Genomic DNA, 26,845 nt, shown 5'->3' with positions numbered 1-26,845 from the left:
GCTGCTCGGCGGGGACCGAGTAATCTCGCGATACTCGTGCTGTACTCGTGGTCTTCATTTCTGCATGTTGGCGCTCTTTTGAGAGCCAGCCCTCATGCAGGGATTGGCTGGCAGACCACTGCAATGCCACAGCCCTGTTAGTTGTGGAATTGCAGTGATTGGCCGGCCTGCACAGCGTGACCGAGCCTTTATATCGGCCAGCGCGCTGTGCTCTGCTCACAGCTATCCAGACAGTGAGTGCAGGGAGAGTGTCGCTGATTCAGGGAAAGCTTTGCGGCCCTTTATAGCTTTTTCAGTTGCAGGGCTGCAAACAGTGTGACCAAAAGTCCTTCTCAGGACTATTCTAGTTGTATACAGGCAGGCAGGGTATAGCCAGGTCGGAGTACAGTAGCAGAGTCCTTCTCAGGACTATTGTTGCTATATACAGGCAGGGTATAGCCAGGTCTGAATACAGGCTAGTGACCAAAAGAGTCCTTGTCAGGACTATTGTACCAGTATACAGGCAGGCAGGCAGGCAGGGTAGTGGTGACCGTATACCAGCCTTCATCATATCTGGGGCTGGTGTACACAGTGTAAAACAGTCCAGATAGTGTCTGACTTGTCTGTAATTGTCGCTCCCCAAAAAAACCTGTTAGGTTCTTATTGCGTCCGTGCTTGGTTTTTAAAACCGCACGTGTGTGCCTGTTGGTGGCAGCGTACAGGTGCACTTGTGTGCAATTTCCAGAAACTTTGATATAACGCACAAGTAGTGAATATACACGTCAGCAGTGCACAGCATTGCAAAATGCGCAAGGGCATTGGCAAGGAACAAGGAAGTGGACGTGATGGTGGTGCAGGCAGAGGCCGAGGTCGTGGGCAAGCTCTAATTTCGCCAAAACAAAGGGCCACATCTAGTCGCTCGCACGTCCTGTCCCAAATTCTTGGGGACCGCAGCAGTACACCGCTCTTGAACCAAGACCAGTGTCAACAGGTTGTTAGTTGGATAGCAGATAATGCTTCCAGTCAGATTGGCACCACCACAAACACTCTGTCTTCCACACGGTCAAGTGTCAGTAGCCATGATACTGCACCGCACATTTCTGAACCTGATCCTCCTTCCTACCACCAGGCTGAGTACACGTCCTCCTCGGACATTAATGATCCCACACTTGGACACTCGGAAGAGCTGTTCACGTTTCCATTCACACATTCTGGCCTCTCGCCAGCTCATATTGAAGTGGGTCATGAGGAGATCGTCTGTACAGATGGCCAAATATTTGAGCAGCCACGTTCTCACGAAGTTGGCAACGTGTCTCAACAAGTGGTGGACGATGATGAGACACAATTGTCAGCAAGTCAGGAGGAGGAGCAGGGTGCGGAAGAGGAAGACGACGTGGTGGATGATCCAGTAACTGACCCAACCTGGCAGGAGGATATGCAGAGCGAGGACAGCAGTGCACAGGGGGAGGGAGGCGTAGCATCACAACAGGCAGTAAGAAGCAGGGTGGTGGCCCCAGGCAGAAGTCAGGCAACCATTCCCCGGAACAACACGACGACACAAGGTGCCTGTACAAATGTTAGGTCTTCCCGAGTCTGGCAGTTTTTTAAGTTGGATCCAGATGATTCAAAAAAGGCCATTTGCAACACCTGCCGTGCCAGCATCAGCAGGGGTACCAAAACTAGCAGCCTGACCACCACCAGCATGATCAGGCACATGTCAGCCAAGCACCCGACTTTGTGGGAAGTACAACAGAGTCGAGGAGCAGTGCTTGCTGATGTCACTGCTACGTCTTCGCTGGTTGTGCATGCGAGCCAATCCTCTGTCCATGCTGCCTGCAAACAAGCCTCCTCCACTCCTGCACCTGCAGTTGCCTACGCAGAAAGAACACCATCATCAAGCACGTCCTTGTCCCAGCGCAGCGTTCAGTTATCCATTCAGCAAACCTTTGAACGCAGGCGCAAATACACTGCCAACACCCCACATGCCACAGTTCTAAATGCTAACATTTCGCGACTGCTTGCGCTGGAAATGTTGCCTTTTAGGCTGGTGGAGACAGAAGCATTCCGTGACCTGATGGCGGCAGCTGTCCCACGTTACTCGGTCCCCAGCCGCCACTATTTCTCCCGGTGTGCCGTCCCCGCGTTGCATAACCACGTGTCACAAAACATCACACGTGCCCTGAACAATGCTGTTTCACCCAAGGTCCACCTAACCACAGACACGTGGACAAGTGCTTGTGGGCAAGGCCGCTACATCTCGTTGACGGCACGCTGGGTTAATATTGTGGAAGCTGGGACCCAGTCTGAGCGAGGGACGGAACACGTCCTTCCCACACCAAGGTTTGCAGGCCCTACCTCAGTCAGTGTTTCACCCACACTCTACAGCTCCGGAATGTCATGCTCTTCAGCCTCCTCCTCCTCCTGCGCATCCTCATCCACTGTGCCCTCCACACCAGTCACAAGCTGGAAGCACTGCAGCACTGCCTCGGCGAAGCGGCAACAGGCTGTGCTGAAGCTAATCTGCATAGGTGACAAACCCCACAATGCAGAAGAGCTGTGGACAGCTCTGAAACAGCAGGCAGATCACTGGCTCACACCTCTGAACCTAAAGCCAGGAAAGGTTGTGTGTGACAATGGCCGGAACCTGGTGGCGGCTTTGAGGCGAGGCCAGCTGACACATGTTCCATGCGTGGCCCATGTGCTCAACCTCGTGGTTCAGCGGTTTATAAAGTCATACCCAGAGCTGTCTGATCTGCTGGTAAAAGTTCGCCGCCTGTCTGCACATTTTCGAAAGTCACCTACTGCTTCAGCCGGCCTTGCCGGCTTTCAGCGCCGTTTGCATCTTCCGGCTCACAGACTGGTGTGTGATGTCCCCACGCGTTGGAATTCAACTCTGCACATGTTGGTCAGGATATGTGAGCAGAAGAGGGCAGTTGTTGAGTACCTGCATCACCTAAGCCGTCGGGAAATGGGTCAAACTCCACACATAACACCTGAGGAGTGGAGATGGATGTCAGACCTATGTACCATCCTCCAAAACTTTGAGGACTCCACCAAGATGGTGAGTGGTGATGACGCCATTATTAGCGTCACCATACCGCTACTCTGCCTTCTAAAACGGTCTCTGCTGAAAAACAAACATGATGCATTGCAGGCAGAGCGCGATGAGTTGCAGCAAGAAACAGTAGTGGGTGTGGGTGATAACACACAGCCCAGCCTCGTCTCATCACAACGTGCAGTGGAGGACTATGACGAGGAGGAGGATGAAGACATGGAGCAACTCTCCGGCCAAATTGAGGATATGACATGCACACCAGTCATATCCTCGGTTCAGCGTGGCTGGCCAGAGGACAGGGTAGATGAGGAGGAGGAGGAGGAGGAGGAGGAGGACAGCATGTTCAGTCATCTTGTTGGTCAGGCTACTGAAGTCCTGGCTGTTAAGAGTCTGGCGCACATGGCTGACTTTATGGTAAGCTGCCTGTCTCGTGACCCTCGCGTTAAGAACATCTTGGCCGACAATCATTACTGGTTGGTAACACTGTTAGACCCACGCTACAAGGAGAACTTTTTGTCTCTTATTCCCGTGGAGGAGAGGTCAACCAAAATGCAGCAGTTCCGGAAGGCCATACTCACGGAAGTAGGCAAAGCATTCCCCTCACAAAACGCTAGCGGCATAGGTCAGGAATCAGTGGACAACCGAGGCGTACAGCCGAGAGAGGCACAAGTCCAATCCGCCATAGGTAGGGGAACAGTCTTTAAGATGTGGGACAGTTTTCTCAGCCCCTCACGTACCACAGCCCCTGAGGTGCGGGGTAGTGCCACAAGAAATCCTAAGTTTGCCCAGATGCTGAAGGAGTACCTTGCAGATCGAACAACTGTACTCCGACATTCCTCTGTGCCTTACAATTATTGGGTATCCAAGCTGGACACGTGGCATGAATTGGCTCTCTACGCCTTGGAAGTCCTGGCCTGCCCTGCTGCTAGCATTTTGTCAGAGCGTGTTTTTAGTGCCGCAGGTGGAATCATTACAGATAAACGCACCCGCCTGTCAACTGAAAATGCTGACAGGCTGACTCTGATCAAGATGAACAAGGGTTGGATTGGGCCAGACTTCACCACACCACCAGCAAATGAGAGCGGAATTTAAAGTTTGCCATGTACCTCCACTCACCCATGGGTACACACTTCTGGACTTTGGATAATCGCTGGACTGCTCCTCCTTCTCCTCATGCGCCACCATGATGATGACCATTACAAATTGCAATACTTAGGCCTTTGTTTCAGGTATACCCCCAGTGGTAAATTTTTTCGCCCATTCTTTGCAGAATGGACATTACAACGACAGGAGACCCGCTCCTTTGCAATGGGAACAATGTTTTGAGGCCCTCATGCACGTCTCTACCCAGGGACAACGTGGAGCCTCCCAATTTTTGGCTGCCCTGCCTAAGGGCTATACTATAATACACCCACTTCCTTAAAATGGACACTTAATGTTTTGAGGCCCTCATGCACGTCTCTACCCAGGGACAACGTGGAGCCTCCCAATTTTTGGCTGCCCTGCCTAAGGGCTATACTATAATACACCCACTTCCTTAAAATGGACACTTAATGTTTTGAGGCCCTCATGCACGTCTCTACCCAGGGACAATGTGGAGCCTCCCAATTTTTGGCTGCCCTGGCAAAGGGCTATACTGAAATAGACCCACTTCCTTACAATGGGCACTTCAGGTTTACAGGCCATCATGCACGTCTCTATCCAGGGACAATGTGGAGCCTCCCGATTTTTGGCTGCCCTGGTAAAGGGCTATACTGAAATAGACCCACTTCCTTACAATGGGCACTTCAGGTTTACAGGCCATCATGCACGTCTCTATCCAGGGACAATGTGGAGCCTCCCAATTTTTGGCTGCCCTGGCAAAGGGCTATACTGAAATAGACCCACTTCCTTACAATGGGCACTTCAGGTTTACAGGCCATCATGCACGTCTCTATCCAGGGACAATGTGGAGCCTCCCAATTTTTGGCTGCCCTGGCAAAGGGCTATACTGAAATAGACCCACTTCCTTACAATGGGCACTTCTGGTTTACAGGCCATCATGCACGTCTCTATCCAGGGACAATGTGGAGCCTCCCAATTTTTGGCTGCCCTGGCAAAGGGCTATACTGAAATAGACCCACTTCCTTACAATGGGCACTTCAGGTTTACAGGCCATCATGCACGTCTCTATCCAGGGACAATGTGGAGCCTCCCAATTTTTGGCTGCCCTGGCAAAGGGCTATACTGAAATAGACCCACTTCCTTACAATGGGCACTTCTGGTTTACAGGCCATCATGCACGTCTCTATCCAGGGACAATGTGGAGCCTCCCAATTTTTGGCTGCCCTGGCAAAGGGCTATACTGAAATAGACCCACTTCCTTACAATGGGCACTTCAGGTTTACAGGCCATCATGCACGTCTCTATCCAGGGACAATGTGGAGCCTCCCAATTTTTGGCTGCCCTGGCAAAGGGCTATACTGAAATAGACCCACTTCCTTACAATGGGCACTTCAGGTTTACAGGCCATCATGCACGTCTCTATCCAGGGACAATGTGGAGCCTCCCAATTTTTGGCTGCCCTGGCAAAGGGCTATACTGAAATAGACCCACTTCCTTACAATGGGCACTTCAGGTTTACAGGCCATCATGCACGTCTCTATCCAGGGACAATGTGGAGCCTCCCAATTTTTGGCTGCCCTGGCAAAGGGCTATACTGAAATAGACCCACTTCCTTACAATGGGCACTTCAGGTTTACAGGCCATCATGCACGTCTCTATCCAGGGACAATGTGGAGCCTCCCAATTTTTGGCTGCCCTGGCAAAGGGCTATACTGAAATAGACCCACTTCCTTACAATGGGCACTTCAGGTTTACAGGCCATCATGCACGTCTCTATCCAGGGACAATGTGGAGCCTCCCAATTTTTGGCTGCCCTGGCAAAGGGCTATACTGAAATAGACCCACTTCATTACAATGGGCACTTCTGGTTTACAGGCCATCATGCACATCTCTATCCAGGGACAATGTGGAGCCTCCCAATTTTTGGCTGCCCTGGCAAAGGGCTATACTGAAATAGACCCACTTCCTTACAATGGGCACTTCAGGTTTACAGGCCATCATGCACGTCTCTATCCAGGGACAATGTGGAGCCTCCCAATTTTTGGCTGCCCTGGCAAAGGGCTATACTGAAATAGACCCACTTCCTTACAATGGGCACTTCTGGTTTACAGGCCATCATGCACGTCTCTATCCAGGGACAATGTGGAGCCTCCCAATTTTTGGCTGCCCTGGCAAAGGGCTATACTGAAATAGACCCACTTCCTTACAATGGGCACTTCAGGTTTACAGGCCATCATGCACGTCTCTATCCAGGGACAATGTGGAGCCTCCCAATTTTTGGCTGCCCTGGCAAAGGGCTATACTGAAATAGACCCACTTCCTTACAATGGGCACTTCTGGTTTACAGGCCATCATGCACGTCTCTATCCAGGGACAATGTGGAGCCTCCCAATTTTTGGCTGCCCTGGCAAAGGGCTATACTGAAATAGACCCACTTCCTTACAATGGGCACTTCAGGTTTACAGGCCATCATGCACGTCTCTATCCAGGGACAATGTGGAGCCTCCCAATTTTTGGCTGCCCTGGCAAAGGGCTATACTGAAATAGACCCACTTCCTTACAATGGGCACTTCAGGTTTACAGGCCATCATGCACATCTCTATTCAGGGACAATGTGGAGCCTCCCAATTTTTGGCTGCCCTGGCAAAGGGCTATACTGAAATAGACCCACTTCCTTACAATGGGCACTTCTGGTTTACAGGCCATCATGCACGTCTCTATCCAGGGACAATGTGGAGCCTCCCAATTTTTGGCTGCCCTGGCAAAGGGCTATACTGAAATAGACCCACTTCCTTACAATGGGCACTTCAGGTTTACAGGCCATCATGCACGTCTCTATCCAGGGACAATGTGGAGCCTCCCAATTTTTGGCTGCCCTGGCAAAGGGCTATACTGAAATAGACCCACTTCCTTACAATGGGCACTTCAGGTTTACAGGCCATCATGCACGTCTCTATCCAGGGACAATGTTGACCCTCCTAATTTTTGGCTGCCCTGGCAAAGGGCTATACTGAAATAGACCCACTTCCTTACAATTGGCACTTCTGGTTTACAGGCCATCATGCACGTCTCTATCCAGGGACAATGTGGAGCCTCCCAATTTTTGGCTGCCCTGGCAAAGGGCTATACTGAAATAGACCCACTTCCTTACAATGGGCACTTCAGGTTTACAGGCCATCATGCATGTCTCTATCCAGGGACAATGTGGAGCCTCCCAATTTTTGGCTGCCCTGGCAAAGGGCTATACTGAAATAGACCCACTTCCTTACAATGGGCACTTCAGGTTTACAGGCCATCATGCACGTCTCTATCCAGGGACAATGTGGAGCCTCCCAATTTTTGGCTGCCCTGGCAAAGGGCTATACTGAAATAGACCCACTTCCTTACAATGGGCACTTCTGGTTTACAGGCCATCATGCACGTCTCTATCCAGGGACAAAGTGGAGCCTCCCAATTTTTGGCTGCCCTGGCAAAGGGCTATACTGAAATAGACCCACTTCCTTACAATGGGCACTTCAGGTTTACAGGCCATCATGCACGTCTCTATCCAGGGACAATGTGGAGCCTCCCAATTTTTGGCTGCCCTGCCTAAGGGCTATACTATATAATACACCCACTTCCTGACAATGGACACTTAATGTTTTGAGGCCCTCATGCACGTCTCTATCCAGGGACAACGTGGAGCCTCCCAATTTTTGGCTGCCCTGCCTAAGGGCTATACTACAATAGACCCACTTCCTTACAATGGGCACTTCAGGTTTACAGGCCCTCATGCACGTCTGTATGCAGGGGCATTGGTGAACCTCACAATTTTGGACTGCCCTGGCAAAGGAAAATACTACAAAGACTCACTTCCTCAAAATGGGCACATTAGACTCAAGAGGCCTTCATGTACGTCTCTTCTCAGGGACATCGGAGTGCCACACAATGTTTTCACGTAAAATCTTTCATGTATTAATCTCAAAAAGTAACATACACCAGCTCTATCTCACTATTGGGTATGTGCCCTTAACATTTCTGCCATGAAAAATCATTTTGGGGTCATTTTGGAAGGTTTTCTGGTGAGTCCGTAAAAATGGCGTGAAACGCGGACAAAATTGTTCACAGCTGTGACTTTTGAGTGATAAATGCTTCAAGGGGTCTTCCCCATGCTGTTGCCATGTCATTTGAGCACTCTTCTGAGACTTTTGTGACATTTTTAGGGTTTCTCCATGCTGCCGGGGGGTCATTTCACAAAAATACTCGGGTCTCCCATAGGATAACATTGGGCTCGTTGCTCGGGCCGAGTACACGAGTATCTTGGGAGGCTCGGCCCGAGCTTCGAGCACCCGAGCTTTTTAGTACTCGCTCATCACTAATGATTAGGCATTTTCAACGTCATTTTCCAACAGAAACGGATCAAGACAAATGGACTGAACACGAAAATGACACGTACGTATCTTATGCATACACGGACATTCAACACGCACGGCGAGCATACACCATCACACGGATGTCACACGTACCGGCGAAACGGACATAAAGAACGGAACACGGACCCGAAAAACAGAACGCGAGACATGCACGTGTTTTTTGCGGAAGTGTGTTGCAAGCCTTATAAAGTAACCTCCAGAGAGGTGGTTACTCAATAAGTCAAGAACCCACTCTTTGACAAGTCTTAGAACATTACCAGAGGTAAATGCCAAGCCACAAACTTATCTACAGACATCATGTTTCTGGGTGTTTGCGCCTTAGCAGTGTAGGTCAGAGTCTGGCTGGCTGAGTTCCATGCCCTTAAGGCAACATGGAGGAATTATTTTTTTCCTTTAAGGTGATGGACATTGACTTACGGGGTAACCACCTTTTCTAGGTGGTATTTTTTATTCTTCAGCAGCACTACCTTGCATACTTTTCTTCACTATCTATCAGACTCCTTACTTAGCTGTTCTCTATTAGGAGAAATAGTTGTTCCTCATGTTGCCTCAATGGTGTTGCACTAAGTCAGGTAGACTCTGCTCTGCACTGATGAGAGGCAAACATCCCGAAATTTTTTTTTTGTCTAAAGATTAATTTTTGTCTTGGCATTTCTGTGTCTCATTATGATGTAAGGATTGCTAAATGGCCTGTCCTAGGTGGCATTTTGTGAGGTTGACTCATTTGCTCTGTATGAGAACTGATTGACATAAAATACATACGGTACTTACAAGTTCCACAGAAAGTGAATAGTCAGTTCTAACTTGAGTACAAAAATGGGAAATGGTCAAGCATAAGTACATTAACTTATCTGACAATGGTAAAATTGTGATGCTAGATGACTGGGTGAGAGCACCTTAAACAGTAGGTTCTGTCTTGGTTTTCATTGTATGTGCCATGGCCCAGGGCTATGGGGTACTCGGTCCCGGGCCTGGTTTCACTGGGGAAGTGTCACGGGTGTAATGGCCAGCTCCCGCTTCCGTGACCCTGGGGGGGGTCGCTTTTAAAAAGGGTTATTTACAAGGATCATAATAAAGTTTTTGTCGTAACGCCACTTGCGGATTGCGGCTATATGGATGGAGCCACCGCTGCACAGTCACTCACGGCTGGGGCTGGTGTTAATGGCAGCCTGGATGTTGTGGTCCTCCACAAGTAGGGCTAGGCCCCTAGGGGATAAATGATAGTGTTTGATGTTTAAGTCCATTCACAATGCCGGGGGGCGGAAAGAAGGTAGACCACACAAGGGATTGCAGTGTAACTGGTTCTTTACTCACGCTGGGGATGCTTGCAACCCGATGGAGGCTGGTCCTCACCACTGGTCCCCGTAGTTCCAGTGCCGGTGTGGTGACCTGGTGGCTTACTTCCCCTGCACCCGTCTCTGGTTGGTGGGTCCCCATGGCTTGGAGCGTCTGGGGTCCCCTCCTGCTTGTCTTTCAGTGTTAGTCCATATGGCAAGCAGTTTGAACCCTGCTGGGCCGGTTCTCTATTCCGGTCACTGGTTGTCCTGTCACTGCTGGGCCCCGAACTTTAAGGTCGGTGATGTCCTGGATGGTGCTCTCACTGTGCAGATTTTATCAGGTCTGCCTGGAGCATTTTCCTGATCTAGGGCTCTGCACCCCACCGGTACTATGGTTCTGAGAGTACTCCACCGTACTCCTTCAGCAACCACACGCCTGAGCCTTTCAGGTCACTGTTACACTCTCTCGTCAGTACTGTTACATCCGTCTCCTTTCACTTCGACATACTGACTGTCTGACCTCTCCTCCCTGGTTGTCGTCTAGTGGACTGGATCGGTTCCACTCCTAAGTGGCCATCCATTGGGTCCAGCCCTAGCCTGTCACCAGTACTTGGGAAAGGGAAAAACAGGGATTATATGTGTGTTTTGGTGTTACCGGCACCGGTTTTCTGGGTTCCTGAGGGTAGGCCCGGCATCTTTGACAGGATGCAGTTCCCTGTAGCTCCTGATGGCTTCAGGGGCGCTACTTATGTAGTGTGTTGAACTTAGCAAAGGTGGTCCAAGTAAGTACATCCAGTGAACCAGAGATTGGGTCATGGTCATGGGTAATCAAACCTTGCTGATGAGTATACGGAAGAAAGGCAAGGCTGATCTAATTCTAAAGAAGATGTATTTTAGGACAAATTGCTGAAAACCTTAGCTTTGATAGCAAGTTTTTGGAAAACACAGTGCATGTCAGTTTGCTGTACATGCAGCAGAATTTTTGGATCATGTGAGCATCAGATTAGACCGTAAGTCATAGAGGCCCACTTCACAATTTACACTATTTAAATCTGTTGCTAACATTTTGGTGCCAGATAGCACAATGTATAGCCAAAGTCTTGATGGGTGAAACCTGTTTTGGTTGCATGTGAGAAACACAATGTTAGATGCGTAGTACTGATGTTATACATACACATTACAAACACATATACATTTCACAAATACATACACATAGACATGCCCACATTACACTCTGACTTTTTATATGTAAGTGAGGCAATACAGCTACTTAGAAGAAACCACACTGTCAGTACATTTATGTGAGTCATATATGTGATGTGATTTTGCTGTAATTATGAAATATGCAGGAAAAGCACCGAACAAAATGACAAAAACAGCATATGAAACCCCTAGCTAACATATATAAAGACAACCTAAATCACTTATTTTGCCTTACCCCTGAAAAAGGCAAAAAAACTAAAATCTTGTGCCGTGGTGGAAAGCATTATCAAAACTATGAGTAGTCTACATAAGAAAATATCAGTAATATGTAGAAAATTATATATATATATATATATATATATATATATATATATATATATATATATATATTCATATATAATGTATTAAAAACTGTGCAGCAAGTAAGTCCATTTTCTTATACATTTCTTTGATGAATATATTCAGTGTCTTTTCTGCCACCTTGACATTGTCATACAGCATATTGATATATCATGGTGTTAGTAGAGGATGCAGACAATTCTCTAAAGCACACAACATTAAATATTTAAAGCTTTGTGTGTGAGCATATGTCTGTAGAAGCATTGGCATATCAGGGTGAGTTTTGATTTTCTTTTAACATATTAACAAACTTTGTTGATTTTGAGACTCGTCAGTGAGATTTTAATGTTACGATGACTTTGCTCATGGTCATATTTCTATAGACTTAACAAGGTTAGAGTGATGAAGATTTCTATAAACCCAAAAGCTCCCTTCGTTAACGGTGTTGCCTTATGATCCTAACTTCAGGGGCGCACCCTTGTCTCACTGTTTTTTGCTTGCCAGGGATGGTGCACAATAACTGACCATTAAGACCACTACCCTGGTTATGCCACTTGCCCGAACTATGCACTCACCAAAGGTGTAATCAGAGGAAGCTTTGCCTCTGCAGCATCGGTGGAGCACAGGACACTGAAACAGGAAGGATCATGCAATCCGACCATCTTCAAACAAGCCCTGATAGGCTGCAGAGGTAGATGTTGACCTAGAAAATGATCAGTTATCTATAGGATTACAAATCCATGCGTCTTTGAGAATAGAGTGAATGTTAAATAAGAGGTAAATTGCAAAGTTTCTTGTATTATCAGTAGTTTGTAATTTTACAATATCTCAATTTAATCATTTAAAGATAAACAATATATACAATATACAGTAAGTACTTAGGTTAAAAATATTTGGGTAAATTTATCAAAATTTTCTTCTACACAAACTTAGACAAGACAATCTTAAATGCAAGAAATTGACTAAAGAGGCTCATGCTGTTTGCTAAATTTTGCATGTTTAGAATGACTTCCTACGTAGATAGGTGGAATTTTTGACAAAACTTATCCCATGGTTATTCAAGTTAGATTTTACCCCTTTTCTGATAAAAGAGGCTAATTCCCTTTATCCAGTGTGTCGGGAAAAAGTGTCTTAAAGACATAAGTGGGAAAAGCATATAAGAAACTTAAACCAAAGTTCTGGTCCATTTTGCTTACTTAATGAACCTCAATATCTTTGTTACCTATGTTCTGTACATTGTATATTATGCATATTGTATCCCTGTAAACACATCTCCCAACTTTTGAAGAACAGAAATGGGTAAAAATTCTGTGTCACATGTAGCGGCAAAAACAACCACAAGTGAAAAGACATTTTTTTTTGCATTTTTAAGAGCAGATTCAAAGTTTTTCTGTACTATTAAAAAGCATTAAAATCCTGGATCATTTGTACCAAAAACGCATCAGATAAGAGGGAAAAAACATAAAAGAAATGCAACAAGTATGCAATAATCAGACGAGGTTGTTTTTGTGCTTGGTGTGGACATCTGCAGAAAAATGCAGAAAAAAAGCAGAAGAAAAATGCAGTTTTTATGCAACATGTGAACACTGAAAATTTTGCAGTAGTCTCTTAATTTTTGCCAGAGCTGTATATACTGTATATAGAGTTGTATAACAATAAATAAATGATTCTAAAAAATTACGTAGCGCTCCGCAATGTGTTTTATTCTCAGATAAAGCGGACAGCTATGGGCTGCCACCCCCATCTGCCTGGCTTTACCTTGGCTGGCAATCAAAATACAAGGAAACCCATTATTTTTTTAATTATTTAAAAAAATAATTAAAAAAAAAAACGCGTGGGCTCTCGCCATATTTTGAATGTCAGTCAGGTAAAACCAGGCAGCTGGGGGCTGGGATACTCAGCATGGTAAGGCCCAAGTGTTCTGGGCCCCCCTCGCTAAAAACCGCAGCCTGCAGTCATCCCTGCAAATGGCGCATTGTTTCTTAGCGCCATTTCCAGGCCCTGATGGCGGTGGCACACTGGGTAATAAAGGGGTTAATACCAGTTTTGTATTCTCAGCTGGTACTGAGCCCACAATTCATGGTGTCATGCCAAATTAGACATGGCCACCATGAATTTTTAGTAAACAGCAAAAAAAAAACACAACACAGGGACATTTTTTTATTAGAAATAAAGCATAAAAAACATTTAGAGATTACATCTTTATTATAAAAAAAATACTAAGTCCGATGTAGCCCACAAGTAGAGCATTGTCACCTCTGCTTCATCACTCTGTACAGACAGCGTCTATACAGAGTGAGAAGCAGATAGAGCCATGTCAGCTCTGCTTCATCGCTCTGTACAGACAGCATTTATACAGAGAGAGAAGCAGAGAGAGCATTGTCAGCTCTGCTTCATCACTCTGCACAGACAGCATCTATACAGAGCGAGAAGCAGGCTGACACTGAGACTGGAGTTCCACTTGCGTATGACTTGTGCAGTCTTGCATCGGCATCATTCGGCATGGACTGATTCCGGACACGAGCGCCTCAGCTGCATGGAAATACAGGCAGCAGACTGCCCCTATCAGGAGAGTGTGCAGCTGTATGGGTGATGCCAATGTGACACTCGCACAGTGACAGTCAAAGTTCAGTTAACAGGACCTTCGATGACATCATAGCCATGTGACCAGTCTGTAAGCCAATGTCTGTACAACATTTACACCAGACTGGTCACATGGCTATGATATCATGGAAGGTCCTTTAGTCAGTGGTGCTTACGGGGGGGCACAGCAATGATCGGACATAGAAGCAGAAGTGGCCGGAAAACAGAGTCTGCAGGATGCGTCATGGGACCTGTAAGTATGATCATAATGTTTTTTAATAAAGTGATTTTTCTTTTACAGCCCCTGGACCCGAACTGGACCCGAACTGTAACACAAGCTTCCCAGGAAAGCTCGTGTTTGGGATCGTGGGCACGAACACTATGGGTTCGGTACAAACCCCAAACTTTACAGTTCGGGTTCGTCCATCACTACTGACATAACATCCTTCCCACTCACAAAGAGAACTACTGTCTCTCCTCCTGCTCCACATGTGACCGAAAGGTCATTGAGTTAATTGGGTAAAAGTGATTCAGCTGCTCAGCTTATGTAGCATCCCTTCAGGGCTTGAACTGCAAGATGTGGTAATGTATAGTGTGTGTGTGTGTGTGTGTGTGTGTGTTTGTGTGTGTGTGGAGATGTGCATATAGCAGAACTGTGTGTGTCTCTATGTGCATGTAGCAGAGCTGTGTGGGTCTATATGTGCATATATAGCTGAGACATGTGTGCTTATATGTGCATATTATAAACAAAGAGGACAGGAAGAAAAACGGCACAAGGGTTGAATGCAAAAAATATTACATTTTATTAACACCGATATTAAAATTGTATAAATATCAGAATAGTCATAAGATTTGCATATTCAAGTAAGACAAAAGGGATGGAGTCACAAGGCTGCGAATGGATACAAAGCTTAGTATAGAACACAACTGACATTAAAACAATCAAAGCCGCCACTGAAGGAAAAGAGGGGGGCCCATAGAAAATAGTGAAGATGGTAATGAGTAATTGTATATCAAAATGTGGGCCCAAGGAATACCCCCAGACCCCAGCAGGTAGGAAGTAACATAAAACCCCTCCACGGCTAAATATGAGTCTCAGCACAATAGCTAGTCAATACCTGAGAGGATGTACCAGGATAATGGGCAAATAGAGAGGAAATTGATGCAAAAGAAGAAAAGTGGGGTCAGGTGTACCAGTGGCAGTCCATAAATGAAAATGGGTAAGGAAAGTTACAATCCAGATGCATAAACCTGTATAAAACAGGGAATGCCAAAGGGAAAATAGTAAACAGAAATAGGTAATTCTGGATGGTAAGGACTGGCAGTGGTGCACCTGTACCCCGGAGGGAAATGGAGAGTGAAGAAATAGTCGTGAGCAGAGAGGTGCGAGTAGTACAGAGAGTTCACAGGAACTAGTCGTGGAGCTAAGAGAGGGGACACTGATGGTAGAGTAGTATTGTAAAAAGTAGTCATGGAGCCGAGAGGTACCATGAGCATATGGTTCAATTACGACCAGACCTGAGAAAGAAAGGTGGAGAATAGTAACAAGACATGGCACAGCTCCTAAGCTAAATAGTGTAGGCTGAGCAAATGGAGGGAGGGGAAGGAGGGGTAGTAGATGTGCCAGCCAGAGAGAGTGCAGCGCAATATGTGCCATTTTTCTTCTTGTCCTCTTTGTTTATAATCTTTTTTGAAGTAGGCACTTTTCCTGTGGGAACCCTTGAACTGTTTCCCTCAGTGTATACATAATTAGCCATGTATTTTTTGTTTACAATTTATATGTGCATATGTAGCAGAGCTGTGTGTATAATACACACTGCAGAGAGACACTAACAATAGATTTATTACTTCCCAATACAACTATAGTGCATTTAAATTAGGGAAGCCCTCCACTTTACACCACCATGGAAGTTAGGCTATGTTCACACAGTGCATTTTTTGTAACTACAAAGATGCAGCATTTTTGGCCCCATAAAACGCATATGCAGCATTTTACCGCATTTTGCCCGATGCATTTATTAAGTCAAATCTATTGACTGGAAAGGCTCAAAAATGCTGGAAAAAAACGCAAAAAGAATTGACATGCTGCATCTTCAAAAATGCAACCAAGATGCAGACAAAAAAAGATGCACAGTGTGGACAGCAAAATAGAAATCTCATAGACTTTACTGGGGGAAAGAAATGCATGCATTTTGGTGCATCTTTGTGACCTCAAAAATGCACCAAAAACGCACCAAGAGATGCCCTGTGTGAACATAGCCTTAATTTGAAAACTATTTTTTACTATTTTCTGCTCTTTGAACTGGTGTGCATTTTAGGCTAGGTTCACACAGTGCATCTTTTGTACCTACAAATATGCAGCATTTTTGGCCCTAAAAAACGCACCCGCGACAAAACGCATCAAAAAACGCATGTGGCTTTTACCACATTTTACCCAATGCATTTTTTAAGTCAAATCTATTGACTGGAAGGGCTCAAAAATGCTGGAAAAATGCAAAAAGAATTGACCTGCTGCATCTTCAAAAATGCAGCCAAGATGCAGACAAAAAAGATGCACTGTGTAGACAGCAAAATAGAAATCTCATAGACTTTGCTGGGAGAACGAAATGCATGCAATTAGGTGCATCTTTGTGATCTCAAAATTGCACTAAAAATGCACCAAAAGATGCACTGTGTGAACATAGCCTTATGGCAAAAAAAAGAGAGAATTGGTCATCTCTGGACAGAAATCCAGGGCTTGAAAATTCTCCAAGTCCTATTAAAACTTTATATTTATTGAATAATTAAAAACTCCATATTAATACAGCAATGTCTGTGTTGGTAAAATCCTACTCGTTTCGGCCTATGGCTAAAGGAAAGGCCATCAGCTGAAGTGCGTAGGATGTTACCAACACAGACTTTGCTGTATTAATATGGAGTTTGTAATTATTCAATACATATAAAATTTAAAGGCATATTGTATGGTAAGGCACATCTTATAGTCAGAAAAATTAGGTATTTTATAGAAAAAAATATCTTTTATTTTCACTTTAGAAAAACATGAACATAGAAATACACTGCTATATACAATGTACCTCTATGTACCAGCATAATCTGCCTGTGGAATCAAAGGCTGCAATGCAGCTTCAAGTTACAAAATTCTCTCAGTGACATCAACAGCCTGTGGCTCATAGGATTTAACTATTGACTACAATGCTGAATGTTGTAAGTTGAAGACAGAGGGAAATAAAAAAGTTCAAATTTGTAATTATTTTTCATTATTATTAGCAGTTTTATAGAAACAAAAAACCTTGACTTTTTCTTCATTTCTAGAATACAGGTACATAGAAATACACTGCTATGTACAGATGTATCTCTTTGTACCTGAATAATCTGCTTCTAGTTCAGCTGAATCCACGATGATTCAGAACTATGCTTTAAATGAGCATATACCATCTTCCATATTAAGTAAGGGGGTTTTATATTTTTTAACCTCTTCTAATGCTAAAAATATTGATATTATATATATATTATATATATGAGAAATTCACCAAGAGAAAATTCATTATAACACTGAAATCTCAATACTGAATTTCAAAATCAGCAAGCAATATAGTGTACATAAAAAATCTACTTGGTACAAATCATGCAATGATCTGCAAATTTTTTTAAGCTTAAAAATCATCATTTTCATCAGCATATTGTCTTGTGTAAACAGGTGAGGTGCTGTTGATAACATTATGTTAAATGCGCACAGAACGATCATATTAATGATCATTCTGTTCAATAGAAGAAAGGTCTGTCCGTTAAGGGAATCTGTCAGCAGATTTTTTCTATGCAATCTGAGAACAGCTTTATGAAAAGGTTAAAACACTGAATTCAGCACTGTGTCATTTATCAGGCTTTGTGCTATTTTTCTACACAATGAAGGTTGTATGACCCGGTGATTATCACTGCCTGGACTACAGTACCCCCTCTCCTGATAAGCAGCTTACTGTCAGTTTACAATTTCCACAGAGAGCTACAGTTAGGGTACGCTCACACGAGCATTGAAATCGGACAAATGCAATGCGAGAAAATCTCACATTGCACTCTGACCAATGTTAGTCAATGAGGGAGAGCAGTTGGTCAGCTTTTCTTGCATCCAGATTCTGGATGCGAGAAAAGTAGCAGCATGCTGCGATTTTCCGTGAGAGCCGTATCACTCGCACCCATATATCGGACTGCACTCGGATGTTATCCTAGTGCAGTGCGACATACGCACAGGCTGACAATGGAGGAGATGGGGGATTAACCCCTCCCTCTTCTCCGCAGCACCCACCCTTAGCTTTGCAGCTTTGACCCGATCGCAAGATTGGGTCACAGTCGCATGACACTGGGCTCATGCTCACAGCAGAGTCTGAGTCGGGGGTCATTCGCATTTTAATAACAGCACCAAGTATTCTAGGCATGGTATGAACAATTTGGCGACATATTGCAACATCTGTCTTTTTCCATGCTTCATACAGCATCCAGGTACTAGAAGAGGTTGTTCTTGGAGAGTGATGATCATCTTTTCTCTTCAGAATTGCCCATAGGTTTTTGATTGGGTTCAGATCAGGAGACACTTGGCCACTGAATCACTTTTACCCTGTTCTTGTTCACAGATACAATAGTGGACTTAAATATGTGTTTTGGATCATTGTTTTGTTGAAAAAGTGCACGTCTACCAAGGGGACAGAGTGATGGTAGCATCTTCTCTTTCAATATAGAGCATTACATCTGTGAATTCATGATGCCATCGATGTAATGTAGCACCCTAACATCAGCAGCATTAATGTAGCCCTACATAAGAACACTGCCTTAACATGTTTCAGGCACCAGGCGTTTTTCTTTTTACTCCTCATCTTTATGACATTGTACAGTTTTGAAGCCAATCGGTCCCATTTATCTTAGTTTCATCACTCCAGAGTATAGAATCCCAGTAGTCTTCATATTTTTCAGCATAGGCTCTTCAAAATTGTAGATGGGCTTTATTGTGCATGACCTTTCGGAGAGGTTTCCTTTATGGACGACACACATGCATGCCATTCCTCTGCAGTATGTGCCATATTGTGTTATGGGAAACACTAACCCCGGTTTGGCTTTCAACTTTTTTAGTTAACTGCAGTGAATTTGCATGTTGATTTTCTTCAACCTTTCTCATCAGAAGAGTTTCCTGTTTAAGTGTTAACTTCCATGGTCAGTCTGGAAGTCTCTGAATATGGTTGCAGTTTCATGTTTGTTAAAAGTTTGTATTACTTTTGCTACAGTATTCTGACAGACAAGTAAAGCTGTGCTTATCTTCTTGTAGTCTTCACCGTTCTTTCTCAGGGATTGTGACATTTCTCTTACATGTAGTGCCATTCTGACAGCATGAAATGGGAAAGGGTTTTCTTTGTTAAGTAATACCCTTGTACTTTAGACTTACTTGTGGTTGAATTTTTGTTAATTAGAATTTTGTAGTCTAAACTTTAGTTTTGCTCCTAAGACTTTCATTTGGGTTTACTTATTTTTGCCCATGATCTTGAATTAACAAATCTTGTTTTCAATCAATGGCCCACATTTGTGGGAGTATTTTGTAGAATGGTATCTCATAGAAAATTATTTTGCAAGGATCCAAGATTTTCTGACAAATCTATTGGGAGTGTACTCATTTATGTTAAGGAATGTAAAAAGTGATATTGAAAATAGGAAAAAAATAATTTTTATTTATTTATTTTTTAAACACATTTTACATAAAATCCTGATTTTAAACAACAAGCCATTTTCTGATATCACTTTTCCTTTAATGAACACAAGATAAAGCTCATGGTAGAGTTACAGACTTGAAACAAATGACTTACCTTTTCTTATTATACATTATTTCTTAGATACAGAAAAATCACAACAGAACCAAACAGATGATTCAAATCCTGAAGATGGTTCGTTAAAGAAGAAACAGAGGAGACAGAGGACACATTTTACAAGCCAGCAGCTGCAAGAACTGGAGGCCACTTTTCAGAGGAATCGATATCCAGACATGAGCACTAGGGAAGAAATTGCAGTGTGGACCAACCTTACTGAGGCCAGAGTCAGGGTACGTTTGAAATATTTTCACTAGTCTCAAGTGACTTATTTATTAAAAGTTGAAACATTTACTATTAACTTTCATTGTCAGTAAAGTCAACAAATCTTGTTTAATCTCTTCATGACCTTTGACGTACATTTACGTCAAAGGTCGTGTTCCTGCCTTTGATGCGGGCTCACATGCAGAGCCCGCATCTTTCCCTACACATGACAAATGATTTAAACAGCCATCATGTGCCTCTATTAGCGGCTGTTAACCAGTTAAATCCCGCTGTCAATCTCTGATAGCAAGATTTAACAGGTGCTGGTGGGGAACGCCTCATTCCCTGCTCCCATCGGCGCTCCTGTGACTTGATCATGGTGCGGGGATGGGATGTCATGACAGTAGGGGGTCAGCTGATGTAGCCTATGTCTGTCAATATGATCCTCCTGTGAACACCATCTGTGAGCCAGCATTTATAGCGATTGTGATTTATGCTGTACAGAGCAGTTCTGATGCACTGCTATGTATAGCAAAAGTGATCAGTTCATCACAGTTTTAAGTCCTCAAAGGGAACAGTAGAAACAAAATAAAGTGAAAATTTTTTGAAAAATATGAAACAATTAAAAAATCCGACATAAGTTCAAATCACCCTCCTTTTGCCCCATTGAAAATAAAACAATTTAAAAAAATACAAAAACACAGTTTCTATCACTGCGTTCAGAAATAACAAAGTTAATAACAATTTTTTTTTTCTAGAATTTCATTTTTTGGGCAGCTGTAAGATGGCAATAAAATACAATAAGAGGTGAACGGTATCAGTAAACGTGTCAGCTCAGGGTGCAAAAAATAAACACCCACACAGCCAAAAAACATTAAAGGTCTCATAAAATAGCCACGAAAGCTAAATTTTTTTAATCTACAAATTTCAGATTTTTTTTCACCACCTAAAACCAAAACAAAAAAAAATATATATATTTGGTTTCTCCATACTTAGACTGACCTGAAGAATCATACTGCGAGGTGTAAGGGGTACTTTGCACGTTGCGACATCGCTAGCAAATGCTAGCGATGCCGAGCGCAATAACCCCTGCCCCCGTCGCACATGCGATATGTAGTGCGAGCTGCTGTAGCGAACATTATCGTTACGGCAGCTTTACATGCACATACCTGGTCGGCGACGTTGCTTTGACTGCCGAAGAATCCCTCCTTCAAGGAGGTGGTGCGTTCGGCACCACAGCGACGTCACTGCGACGTCACTAAGCGGCCGGCCAATAGAAGCGGAGGGGCGGAGATGAGCGGGATGTAAACATCCCGCCCACCTTCTCCCTTCCGCATTGCTGGTGGAGGCAGGTAAAGAGATGTTTGTCGGTCCTGCGGCTTCACACACAGCGATGTGTGGAGCTGCAGGAACGACAAACAACATCGTACCTGCGGACGCACCGACATTATGAAAATGAACAACGTGACACAGAACTTTTTGACTGTTTCACGCTCGTTCATCTTCTCTCCTAGGCTTTACACGTTGCGATGTCGTTACCGGCGCCGGATGTGCGTCACTTTCGATTTGACCCCGACGATATCGCAGTAGCAATGTCGCAACGTGCAAAGTATCCCTAAGTTTTACAGATAGTGAACCTGGTAAAAAAAAAAAAAACGAAATCATTTTGGAATTGCACATGTTTTGCAATTTCACCATACTTAGAATACTTTTCCTGGATTCTAGTACACTATATAGTAAAATAAATAATTTCATTCCAAAGTACAACTTGTCCAGGAAAAAAAAAGCCCTCATACATCTACAGTATATTGACAGAAAAATCAAAAAGTTATAGAAGGGGAGAAAAAAAGAAAAACAAAAAACCCCCCATGAAAATGGCAAGGTCATGAAGGGGTTAAATTAGCTTTTAATTTCGAAAAATGTAATGAGCTCAAAAAATATAATCCAGTACTATGATAGGTTTTTTTTGTCCCATGGATTGGGCAGAAATCCATGGTAAAATTGTGTTTCATGCAGATACTGCAGTAAATAATGCTAAACTGCATCATATTCTGTATAACAGATTTGGCATTTTGAAGATGTAAAATTCACATGTGCACAGTATATGTTGTGTATGGATCTGTTAAAATCCAATGCACGTGCAATAAACAGTGAGGATCTTCACTGTGTGCAGAATTATTAGGCAAGTTGTATTTTAGAGGATTTTTTTTATTGTTGATCAACAACTACCGTATTTTTCGCTTTATAAGACGCACTTTTGTTCCCCCAAATTTTGGAGGAAAGTAGGGGGTGCGTCTTATAATCCGAATATACGGGGGGGGTGTATATATATATATATACACACACACTACAGAGTCCAGGGGAGGTGCGGGCAGCGCTGGAGCTCTGCTGGGGGACTTGTGAAAGCTGGGAGCAGCAGCGTTTGATCTCCTGCTCCCGCTCATATAATATGCACAGCCGCTGTCCACCACCATGGTGCTGAAAGTGCACCGCGGCGATGGGCTGGGGCAGCAGTGTATATTATATCTGCCTGCGCCCTTCTTTGATTGCACATGCCCCCTCCCCCGTGTTAGCTATGGCCCCCATGCTGCTGCAAACAGTAAAATAATAAACTTTTTACTCACCTCCTCCAGCGTGTCTGCCCGGCCTTTCTCCTGCTGCTGTGATAAGGCACAAGAGATCTGCCGCCACATGGGGCCGTGTGCCGCCACATGGGGCCATGTGCCAGCAATAGTGGGCTGTGTGCAGCCACATGGGGCTGTGTGCCGCCACATGGGGCCATGTGCCAGCAATAGTGGGCCATGTGCAGCCACATGAGGCCATGTGCCAGCAATAGTGGGCCATGTGCAGCCACATGGGGCTGTGTGCCGCCACATGGGGCCGTGTGCCGCCACATGGGGCCGTGTGCCGCCACAGTGGGCCGTGTACCAGCCACAGTGGGCTGTGTGCCAGCCATAGAGGATGTGTGCCAGGCATAGGGGACATGTGGCATCACTGGGCCATATCCAGATTCAGAGGGCTAATTTTAGGATGGGGGGGGCTATGAGGGACATATACCCTATATGATTTGTCAGACATACACTGGCATTATAAGACGGACCCCATTTAATAAAAAATTCTCTATTCCTTCACCAAATTTGGGGGTGTGTCTTATAATCAGGTGCGTCTTATAAAGCGAAAAATACGGTATGTTCTCAATCAACCCAAAAGACTCATAAATATCAAAGCTTAATATTTTTGGAAGTTGGAGTGAGGTTTTTTAGATTTGGCTATCTTAGGAGGATATATTTGTGCAGACAACTATTACTGTGCAGAATTATTAGGCAACTTAATAAAAACAAATATATTCCCATCTCACTTGTTTATTTTCACCAGGTAAACCAATATAACTACACAAAATTTAGAAATAAATATTTCTGACATGCAAAAACAAAACCCCAAAAAATTAGCGACCAATATAGCCACCTTTCTTTATGATGACACTCAACAGCCGACCATCCATAGATTCTGTCAGTTACTTGATCTGATTACGATCAACATTGTGTGCAGCAGCCACCACAGCCTCCCAGACACTGTTCCGAGAGGTGTACTGTTTTACCTCTCTGTAGATCTCACATTTTATGAGGGACCACAGGTTCTCTATGGGGTTTAGATCAGGTGAACAAGGGGGCCATGTCATTATTTTTTCATCTTTTAGACCTTTACTGGCCAACCACGCTGTGGAGTAGTTGGATGCATGTGATGGCGCATTGTCCTGTATGAAAATCATGTTTTTCTTGAACGATACCAACTTCTTTCTGTACCACTGCTTGAAGAAGTTGTCTTCCAGAAACTGGCAGTAGGTATGGGAGTTAAGCTTCACTCCATCCTTAACCCAAAAAGGTCCCACAAGTTCATATTTGATGATACCAGCCCATACCAGTACCCCACATCCACCTTGCTGGCGTCTGAGTCGGAGTGGAGCTCTCTGCCCTTTACTGATTAAGCCTCTAGCCCATCCATCCATCTGGCCCATCAATAATCACTCTCATTTCATCAGTCCATAAAACCTTTGAAAAATCAGTCTTAAGATATTTCTTGGCCCAGTCTTGACGTTTTATCTTATGTTTCTTGTTCAAAGGGGGTCGTTTTTCAGCCTTCCTTACCTTGGCCATGTCCCTGAGTATGGCACACCTTGTGCTTTTTGATACTCCAGTAATGTTGGAGCTCTGAAATATGGCCAAACTGGTGGTAAATGGCATCTTGGCAGCTTCACGCTTGATTTTCCTCAATTCATGGGCTGTTATTTTGCGCCTTTTTTGCCCAACATGCTTCTTGCGACCCTGTTGGCTATTTGCCATGAAATGCTTGATTGTTCAGTGATCACGCTTCAAGAGTTTGGCAATTTTAAGACTGCTGCATCCCTCTGCAAGACATCTCACAATTTTGGACTTTTCAGAGCCTTTCAAATCTCTCTTCTGACCCATTTTGCCAAAGGAAAGGAAGTTGCCTAATAATTAAGCACACCTTATATAGGGTGTTCATGTCATTACACCACACTCCTCCTCATTACAGAGAGGCACATCACCTGATTTTCTTAATTGGTAGTTGGCTCTCAAGCCTATACAGCTTGGAGTAGGACAACATGTATAAAGATTATCATGTGATCAAAATACTCATTTGCCTAATAATTCTGCACACAGTGTAATGTGCAGCTAATTTTCTGCCTTGAGCCATTGTGACAACAGACGTGAGGTCAGATGAGATACAGGAGAACAATAGATCAATGATGGGATATTCATATCAGTACATGGTATTTCAGGTGATGAGCTAACTATAAGATGAGCTGGTCCAGGAATGGATTGCATCACCATAACCACTGACACAGTCGCAGAATCTCTTGGTCCATTTTTATATCATAATAAAATATATTTAATTTAAGTTATTAGAATAAAAATTATTACAGGGCTAATTAGGATGTTGTCTTCATTCTGCCACTAATGGAACATGATCTATTTTTGTACCTGTAGGTGTGGTTCAAAAACCGAAGAGCCAAGTGGAGGAAACGAGAAAGGAATCAGCAGGCTGAACTATGCAAAAATAGCTTTGGAGCCCAATTTAATGGACTGATGCAGCCCTATGATGACATGTATTCTGGATACTCTTATAACAACTGGGCTACCAAAGGTCTTGCAACTAGCCCCCTCTCTGCCAAGAGTTTTCCATTTTTTAACTCCATGAATGTAAGTCCTCTGTCATCCCAACCAATGTTCTCGCCACCCAACTCAATTGCTTCAATGACCATGCCTTCATCTATGGTTCCTTCAGCGGTAACTGGAGTTCCAGGCTCTAGCCTTAACAATTTGGGAAACATTAACAATCTTAATAGCCCCAGCCTCAATTCTGCAGTTTCAGCCAGTGCCTGTCCCTATGCCTCTACAGCCAGTCCCTACATGTACAGGGACACTTGCAATTCAAGTTTGGCAAGTTTAAGGCTGAAAGCTAAGCAACATGCCAACTTCACATACCCAGCAGTACAGACTCCGGCTTCCAACCTGAGCCCGTGTCAGTATGCTGTGGACCGGCCAGTATGAAGGACCACATGCCAAAGACTTGATGGTAGCCATATTACAGAAGACCCAATTGCCCTGCAGAAGATACCCTTTTAAATAAAAAATAATAAAAATAGGTATGAGAGCTTCTCTGAGATATCAATTCCATTTTTAAAGTGAGAAATAAAACTGCAGACTGCATTTTCCTTTTGGTTCGAGAGGACATTCTTTATGCATACTTCATCAGGAAGACAGTGTTCCAATACAAAGAAAACTGAATTCCATGGTCATGAGGCATAGTCTTGTTTTTATAAGGCAAGCTGTATAATTGTTGTGGTTTTTATTTAGGCTCCCGGTATCTGTACAGTTGACTAAACCCAGAGATTTATAATATGTATAGGTCACTTGTATGCAAATATAAAAAGGGCCAAGGATGGGGGACATTATACCAAGAAGGGGCCCAGGATGTGGAACATTATACCTGGAACTACTTATTTATCATAAGGATGGCCCAATCATACAAAAATCAGTGAGCTATACTGCAGACATGTGCATGACCATTAAAGTTGTCCAACCGGCAGCCACACATGTAATCTACGGAAAAAGGATGTATATATATATATATATTATAAAAATATGAATTGAAACTTTTTTTTCTTGTTTTGTAAGTGGAATAATTATAAAATAGAGTTTAAACATAAGCCGATGCTTGTCCCAGGTGGTACAGATTACAAGGCCACAGACCATATTCTTTGCTTCTAGCCTGCTTGGGTTTACTTTGAAGGTATAACTTTTAACAATGGTCATTTCTTTTTCAACAGATTTCAGTGCCCCTCTTCCCTTTCTTCTTTCCCGGTTCCATTTTAAAAGGCAAAAAATAAAATAAACATTGAATCATTTGTTTTTCTGATGTCTTTTTATTGGTGTTACATTTCTTTTCCACCCTTGACTTTCACTTGCTATCATCTCATATGTTCCTTTGCACATACATTTAGGTTCAGAAATATTTGGACAGTGACAGAGTCTTTGTGATTTCAGCTCTGCCTGCCGCTATTTTTTTATTCACAATGAAATAGCTGAGATATAATTGAAGTGGAGGATTTCAGGTTTAATTAAAAAGGCTGAAGTAACGCTGGAAATATTTCGATAGTGACCAAATCTTTGCTTTGTAATTTGGGCATCCCTTGTGATGCTTTGTCAGCCTTTACTGCAGATGACTTCATTTGTTGCTTGTTTGTAGTTCTTGCTGGCTTAAGTTTTTTCTTAGCAAGTCAAATACATGGTCGATGGGGTTGAGATCTGGTGATTGACTCAG

The 26,845-nt window shown here is 43.8% G+C and overlaps 1 protein-coding gene across 2 annotated transcripts in view; it reads left to right on the top strand.

The window, feature by feature from the left end:
• PITX3 (paired like homeodomain 3) overlaps positions 1–26,404 on the top strand; it is a 187,677-nt gene extending 161,273 nt beyond the window's left edge. For both annotated transcript variants that reach the window (XM_075347223.1, XM_075347224.1), the window contains exons 3-4: positions 19,823–20,028; positions 25,009–26,404. In XM_075347223.1, the coding sequence (XP_075203338.1) occupies positions 19,823–20,028; positions 25,009–25,572 (770 nt within the window). In that variant the 3' untranslated portion in view covers positions 25,573–26,404. The remainder of the gene's footprint in view (positions 1–19,822; positions 20,029–25,008) is intronic.
• The last annotated feature ends 441 nt before the right edge of the window (positions 26,405–26,845 follow it).

The sequence above is a fragment of the Anomaloglossus baeobatrachus genome, chromosome 5 (genome assembly GCF_048569485.1).
Source record: "Anomaloglossus baeobatrachus isolate aAnoBae1 chromosome 5, aAnoBae1.hap1, whole genome shotgun sequence".
NCBI classification, from domain to species: domain Eukaryota; kingdom Metazoa; phylum Chordata; class Amphibia; order Anura; family Aromobatidae; genus Anomaloglossus; species Anomaloglossus baeobatrachus.
Note: the sequence above shows the minus strand (reverse complement) of the source record. Positions and strands in the feature narration are given on the sequence as shown.